At 61.8% G+C, this 7,396-nt stretch overlaps 2 protein-coding genes across 9 annotated transcripts; one reads left to right on the forward strand and one right to left on the reverse strand.

The window, feature by feature from the left end:
• The first annotated feature begins 6 nt into the window (after positions 1-6).
• CDK4 (cyclin dependent kinase 4) lies at positions 7-4,034 on the forward strand. Of its 8 annotated transcripts, none has more exons than XM_032441101.1 (8): positions 7-260; positions 910-1,193; positions 1,678-1,813; positions 2,239-2,406; positions 2,923-3,032; positions 3,100-3,150; positions 3,605-3,740; positions 3,902-4,034. In XM_032441101.1, exons 1-8 carry the CDS (start codon positions 183-185, stop codon positions 3,980-3,982), a joined length of 1,044 nt encoding a protein of 347 aa, XP_032296992.1. In that variant the 5' UTR covers positions 7-182; the 3' UTR covers positions 3,983-4,034. The 8 variants fall into 8 exon arrangements, 7 of the variants coding, with proteins under 7 accessions (XP_032296992.1, XP_015742507.1, XP_015742508.1 ...); XM_015887021.2 differs by having other exon boundaries at positions 947-1,193; XM_015887022.2 differs by having other exon boundaries at positions 977-1,193.
• Positions 4,035-5,342: 1,308 nt separating this feature from the next.
• TSPAN31 (tetraspanin 31) lies at positions 5,343-7,032 on the reverse strand. Its single transcript, XM_015886929.1, has 3 exons — positions 6,745-7,032; positions 5,813-5,893; positions 5,343-5,489 (listed from the first exon to the last, which is right to left on the reverse strand). The coding sequence occupies exons 1-3, from the start codon at positions 7,030-7,032 to the stop codon at positions 5,343-5,345; spliced, it is 516 nt and encodes a 171-aa protein (XP_015742415.1).
• Between the last annotated feature and the right edge of the window lie 364 nt (positions 7,033-7,396).

Below are 7,396 nucleotides of genomic sequence, written 5' to 3' on the forward strand. Positions count from 1 at the left end.
CCGCCCCGTTTGCGGTGACGGCTCCTCGAGCTTTCAGCACCACGGACAGCTCCGCAAACCCCCCTTCGGCCCTTCCGGTCTGTCCTCTCTATGGTTCCGGTCCTCCGGCTCTCGGCTCTTCCGGTCTGTCCTCTCTATGGTTCCGGTCCTCCGGCTCTCGGCCCTTCCGGTCCGTCCTCTCTATGGTTCCGGTCCTCCGGCTCTCGGCCCTTCCGGTCCGTTCTCTCTATGGTTCCGGTCCTCCCGCCCGGTGCCGCGCGGTGCGTCCGTGAGTGGGGGAGGGGGAGCACGTGGGGGAGGCTCCGCCCCGGGGGGGGTCGGGGGTGTCATGGGGATGGGGGGGGAGGGGGGGCTGCCTGGGGGTCCGCGGCTGTGGGGCTCCGTCTATGGGTTTCCATCTATGGGTCTCATTCTGTGGGTCTCCATCTATGGGTCTCAATCCATGGGTCCCATCTATAGGTCCCTTCCCTGGGTTCTATCTATAGGTCCCGTCTATGGGTCTCCATCCATCTATAGGTCCCGTCTATGGGTCTCCATCCATCTATGGTTCTCCATCTATGGGTCCCATCCCCGGGCCTCCATCTATGGGTTGCCATCTATAGGTCCCATCCGTGTGTCCCATCTATGGGTCTCCATTTATGGGTCTCAATCTCTGGGTCCCATCTATAGGTCCCATCCCTGGGTCCCCATTTATGGGTCTCCACACATCTATGGGTCTCTCTATGGGTCTCATTTATGGGTCCCATCCATCTCTGTCCCATGTCTCCCCCGGCTGCTCTAACGCTGTGTGTCCACCAGGGGGCGCAGTGTCGCTGTTCCTATATTTGTCCACTAGGGGGCGCAGTGTCGCAGTTCCGCTGTGTGTCCACCAGGGGGCGCTGTCTCCATGTTCCGCTATTCGTCCAGCAGGGGGCGCTGTGTCGCTATTTCGCTCTTTGTCCACCAGGGGGCGCTGTGTCGCTTGTGTGTCCATTAGGGGGCGCTGTGTCCATGTCCCGCTATGAGCCCGTTTCGACGCTCGGTTCCGGTTCTTCGTGTTCCGTTTTCCGGGCCCGGGACCGACGTAACGGGCGCCTCGTGGCGTTGAAACGGGTCCGGGTCGGGTCGGGACGGGACGGGCTGCCCCATAATGCAGTGCGGGAGGTGGCGCTGCTCAGGAGCTTCCGGCACTTTCGGCACCCCAACATCGTGCGGTGAGGGGGGGGGTCCCATAGGGGAGGGTCCCATAGGGGGGGTCCATAGGGGGGGCTGAATCTATGGGGGGACATATGGGGTGGGTTCTATGGGGTGGGGCAAAGGGTGGGGACAGAATATGGGGGGGGATAATAGGGGATATGGGGGATGGGGAGTTGGGGGCAGTGGGAATGGGGGGTGGGGGGTGACAGGAGGGACATGGAGGGGGGATATGGGGCCCAATGGGGGATGTGGGGGTTTGGGGTTGTGGGGTCATAGGGGGGATTCGGACTATGGGGGGGATATGGGGTTCATAGGGGAGATTGTGGGGCTTCATAGGGGGGATATGGGGGCCCATAACGGGTCATATGGGGCCCATGGGGGGGATGTGGGGCTCATAGGGGGGATGTGGGACCTATAGGGGGGATGTGGGGCCCATAGGGGGGATGTGGGGCTCATAGGGGGGATGTGGGTCCCATGGGCTCTGTGCCGTCCCCCCTTCAGGCTGCTGGACGTGTGCGCGGTGCCGCGGCCGCATCGGGGCGGTTCGGTCACGTTGGTTCTGGAACACGTGGAGCGCGACCTGCGGGCGGTGATTGACAGCGCCCCACAGCGCGGCCTGCCCCATAGCACCGCCAAGGTGGGGCGGGTACGGGGGGGTAGGAGGGAGGGGGATATGGGGTGATATGGGGATGTATGTGCTGCTATGGGGCACTGTGGGGATCTATGGGGCGCTATGGGGATCTATGGAGCGCTGTGGGGATCTATGGAGCGCTGTGGGGATCTATGGGGCGCTATGGGGCTCTATGGGGATCTATGGGGCGCTATGGGGATCTATGGGGCGCTATGGGGATCTATGGGGTGCTGTGGGGCTCTATGGGGCTCTATGGGGCGCTATGGGGATCTGTGGGGCTCTATGGGGCACTGTGGGGCTCTATGGGGCGCTGTGGGGCTCTATGGGGCGCTATGGGGCTCTATGGGGCGCTATGGGGCTCTATGGGGCACTATGGGGCGCTATGGGGCTCTATGGGGCGCTATGGGGCACTATGGGGCGCTGTGTTTCAGGCCGTGCTGCTGCAGCTGCTGTCCGGGCTGGATTTCCTGCACTCTCGGCGTGTTCTGCACCGTGACCTGAAGCCGGAGAATGTTCTGCTCAGCCGCCGCGGCCGCGTCAAAGTGGCGGATTTTGGGCTGGCCCGAATCTACAGCGCGAACAGCGCCATGACACCGGGGGTCTGTGGGGCCCTGTGGGTCACCATGGGTCCCTATGGGCCTTCATGGGTCCCTATGGGTCTCCATGGGTCCCTATGGGTCTTCGTGGGTCCCTATAGATCTCTGTGGGTCCCTATGGGTCTTCGTGGGTCCCTATAGATCTCCATGGGTCCCTATGGGTCTCCATGGGTCCCTATGGGTCTTCGTGGGTCCCCATGGGTCTTCATGGTTCCCTATAGATCTCTTTGGGTCTCTATGGGCCTTCATGGGTCCCTATAGATCTCTGTGGGTCCCTATGGGTCTTCGTGGGTCCCTATAGATCTCTGTGGGTCCCTGTGGGTCTTTGTGGGTCCCTATAGATCTCCGTGGGTCCCTATGGGTCGTCATGGGTCCCTATAGATCTCCATGGGTCCCTATGGGTCTCCGTGGGTCCCTATAGATCTCTGTGGGTCCCTATGGGTCTCTGTGGGTCCCTATGGGTCTCTGTGGGTCCCTATGGGTCGTGGTGCAGGCGGTGACGTTCTGGTTCTGGTTCAGGTGGTGACATTGTGGTATCGCGCCCCCGAGGTTTTGCTGCTGGGCCCCTACAGCAGCGCTGTGGATCTTTGGAGCGTTGGCTGCATCTTCGCTGAGATGCTGAGCAGGACGTCAGTGGGGGGGGGGAGCTGGGGGTCCCGGTGATGCTGAGCCCCCCCCCCCTTTATTCCCATCCAGGCCATTGTTCTGTGGGAGCTCAGAGCTGGAGCAGCTGGGAAAGATCTTCGAGTAAGTGGGGGGGGGTGACTATGGGGCAGCTTATGGGGTGACTATGGGGCAGGTATGGGGTGACTATGAGGCAGCTATGGGGTGTCTATGGGGCAACTATGGGGTGTCTATGGGGCAGCTTATGGGGTGACTATGGGGCAGGTATGGGGTGACTATGGGGCAGCTATGGGGTGACTATGAGGCAGCTATGGGGTGTCTATGGGGCAACTATGGGGTGTCTATGGGGCAGCTTATGGGGTGACTATGGGGCAGCTATGGGGTGACTATGGGGCAGCTATGGGGTGTCTATGGGGCAGCCATGGGGTGACTATGGGGCAGCTATGGGGTGACTATGGGGCAGCTATGGGGTGACTATGGGGCAGCTATGGGGTGACTATGGGGCAGCTATGGGGTGTCTATGGGGCAGCTATGGGGTGACTATGGGGCACAGCGCCACCTTTCCCTGCCCCCCCAGCGTTCTGGGGCTGCCCCCCAAGGAGGAATGGCCGCCGGACGCAGCGCTGCCCCACGGCGCCTTCAGTGAGCGACCCCCAACCCCCCCTGAGGACATCGTGCCCCACATGGGGGCGGTGGGCACTGAACTGCTGCTGGTACGAGGGGGGGGGGGCAGGGGGGACTTGGGGGGGGGATGGGGAGGGAAATGGGGCTGGGGGTCATGGGGGGGATGAGGGTGGAGCTTTGGGGCTACAGGAGGGGCTGGGGGGGGCTGCAGGTTGGGGGGGGGGTGCCCCCCTCCCCTGTTCCCCCGTAGGAGCTGCTGCAGTTCAGGCCCCAGCTCAGGATCTCGGCACAGTCTGCACTGCAGCATCGTTACCTGCAGGGCACGGAGTGAGGGGGGGGCACGGAGTGATGGACCCCCCCCAAATAAAGGGAGCAACGAGGGACTGAGTGGCCTTTATTGCCGGGGGGGGGGGAATAACAACAGGGGGGAGATGGGACCCCTGGATATCTGGGGGGGGGGGGGGGGGGGGATGCGGCCCCGGTGGGGGCACGGGGGGGGGGACATGATGTGGGCGGAGACATGGGGGCGATATGGGGTATTGGGGGGGGGGGTGATATGGGGGGGGTGGTTCCGTCGGTGCGCGGCCCCCTAGAAGGAGGCCTGGGTTGGCGCCCGAGGTCATTCTGGATTGGGTAGCGCATGGCAGCCACAGCCCAGCCCTGCGGGGGGTCAGGCAGGAAACACCCGGGAATAACAAGAGACCCCTCACTTGAGACCCCCACCTTGAGACAAACAATCCCTTTCTGACCCCATCCCCTCTCTGATCCCCCCTCCCCTTAATTTGTGCCCCCAATTTCGTGTCCCCCCCCTCTTACCCCCATATCTCCCCATCCTCCATTAACCCCCCGCCCCTCCCACTCCCCGTTGTCCCCATTGCCCCCCCATCCCCCCTACAGTCAGCCCATCCGTGCCCTATTGCCCCATATCCTCCCCCATCATAGGTCCCACCGCCCCTCCCATATGTCGCCCAGCCACCCACGACCCGATAGCCCCTCCCCCACCTCGCTGAAGCTGAAGAACAGCCGACGCCCAGCAGCTTCAGCGCCTCGTCCGAGTGCTGAAGAAACGCAGTTCGTGCGCTGCGGCATCAAAGCAGCGCACCTGGGGCAGCGCTGGGGAGAGCAGGGGGGAAATGGGGGTCAATGGGGGATCAATGGGGGTCATGGGATCAATGGGGGTCATGGGGGGTTAAATGGGGTCAGATGGGGATAATGGGGGTAATGGGGTCAATGGGGGGTAATGGGGGTTCAATGGGGGGTCAATAGGGGGAGGGGTCTCAAATGGGGGGTGGGTTGTGTGGTGTTGGGGGAGCGGGGTGAGGGCTATGGGTGTTGGGGTTGGGGGCATTGGGGTCTTTGGGGGGGGGTTTTGTGGTATTTTGGGGTGTTTTGGGGGTGTTTTGGGGCTGTTTTTTGGGGGAGTTTTTGGGGTATTTTGGGCATTTTTAGGGTGTTTTGGGGCGTATTATTGGGGTTTTTGGGGATATTTTGGGGGATTTTGGGGTGTTTTGGGGGTATTTGGGGTTTTTGGGGTGTTTTGGGGTATTATATAGGAGAGTATATATTTGGGGTATTTTGGGGTTACTTTTGGGGTGTTTTTGGGGTATTTAGCGCTGTATCAGAGGATAAATTGCTCAAGCACGGGCAGTCCGCTGTCATATGAGATAGATAATAATATAGAGAGATGTTTACTACAAGGGGTGATTTAATGGGCTGTTTATGGGGCTGTTTATGGGGCTGTCGCTGCTGTTCCGGGCCCCACAACAATCCAGGCGCTGCTCCAGCCCCCAGCGGGTCCCGTTACTGAGCAGCGGCCACGTGGCCACAAAGAGCTGCTCCTGGGGGGGGAATGGGGGGAGATGGGGAGAAGAGATAAGGGCACAGAGTGAGGGGGTGGGACCACAGCACGATATAGACACAGCGGACACATCACATGGCCCATTAGAAACCCATGATACACACAACAAAGCGTCCCCTCCAATGACCCTCAAATACCCATCCCCTGGATGTCAGCACACCTTAATGCCCCCCATCCCAAACCGCACATCCCCATGGGTATCCATCACCTTATCCCCCCTATATCCCCCACCATGTCCCACCTTCCAGATTGGTCTCCCCCCAAGACCCCCATCCACCATGTCCCCCCCCCATCACCCCCCACCTGCCGCCCTCGGTCCAAGGCCAAACAGGAGCAGGAGACACTGAACTGCACCAGGAACAGCAGCCCCAGAACCACCATGTACTGAATGGGAGTCAAGGGAGCAGCAACACAGGGACCCCAACCCCAAACCCAGCCCTAATTAACCCTAATAACCCCAACCCTAATAACCCCAACCCCAACCCTAATTAACCCTAATTAACCCTAACCCTTACCCAATGACCCTAAACCTAACCCTAACCATAACCCTAATCACCACACACTGACCCCAACCCCAACCCTAACCCTAATTAACCCTAATTAACCCTAATCCTGCCCCCACCTCACGACCCCTCATTCCTTCCCCCCCATTGTTATCCCCATATCCCCCTTAATTTGATCCCAACCCCACCGTCCCCCACATCCCCCCTCCCACCATGTGCCCCCCACTGTCCCCATCCACCCCATAGGGACCTACAGTGACCCTCAGTGCCCCATAGAGACCCTCAGCGCCCCATAGGGACCCTCAGCACCCCATAGGGACCCTCAGAGCCCCATAGGGATCCTCAGAGCCCCATAGAGACCCTCAGAGCCCCATAGGGACCCTCAGCGCCCCATAGGGACCCTCAGAGCCCCATAGGGACCCATAGAGACCCTCAGCGCCCCATAGGGACCCTCAGCGCCCCATAGGGACCCACAGCGCCCCATAGGGACCCTCAGAGCCCCATAGGGACCCTCAGAGCCCCATAGGGACCCACAGCGCCCCATAGGGACCCTCAGAGCCCCATAGGGACCCACAGCGCCCCACAGGGACCCTCAGAGCCCCATAGGGACCCTCAGAGCCCCATAGAGACCCTCAGAGCCCCATAGAGACCCTCAGAGCCCCATAGGGACCCTCAGCGCCCCATAGGGACCCTCAGCGCCCCATAGGGACCCTCAGCGCCCCATTAGGATACAAAGAACAGCAGCACCTGGTGATGATGCGCGGCCCCCACCAGCCCCACGGCCGCGATGAGCAGCAGCAAAACCCCCACGGCCAAAACGCCCCCGACCAGCGGAACCCACGACACGACGCCCACGGCGCGACCCCACGCGGCCACCGCGATCAGCAGCAGCCCCACGAGCTGCGGGGGAATAAGGGGGGAAAGGGGTCGGTGGGGACACACAGCAACGGGGGGAGATGGGGGGAATAGGGGAGTATGTGGGGAGTGAGGGGTAAAGGGGGATAAAGGGGGGGATTCCATGGGTGGTGATATGGGAGTGAGGGGGCGTAGGGGCCTGGGGGGGGTCGCCAAAGGGGGGAATTGGGGGAGGGGGGGGTAATAGGAGGAGTATAGTGGGGAGTGAAGGGGCTAAGGGGGCTGGGGGGGGGGGCACCAAAGGTGGGGTGATGGGAGGGGGGTCCCCATGGGTGGGGAATATGGGGGGGGGGGCTATCAAGGGGCTGGGGCGGTCCCAGAGGTGGGGAGTGGGGGGGGGGGATAGGGGAGTATATGGGGGCATGGGGATAATGGGGGCACCCGACAGGTGGGTGTGGGGGGGGGATCCTATGGGTGGATATGGAGCGAGTGTGGGGTTTAGGGGCTGGGGGGGGTCCTAAAGGGGGAT

The sequence above is a fragment of the Coturnix japonica genome, linkage group LGE22C19W28_E50C23 (assembly GCF_001577835.2).
Source record: "Coturnix japonica isolate 7356 linkage group LGE22C19W28_E50C23, Coturnix japonica 2.1, whole genome shotgun sequence".
In the NCBI taxonomy this organism is placed as follows: domain Eukaryota; kingdom Metazoa; phylum Chordata; class Aves; order Galliformes; family Phasianidae; genus Coturnix; species Coturnix japonica.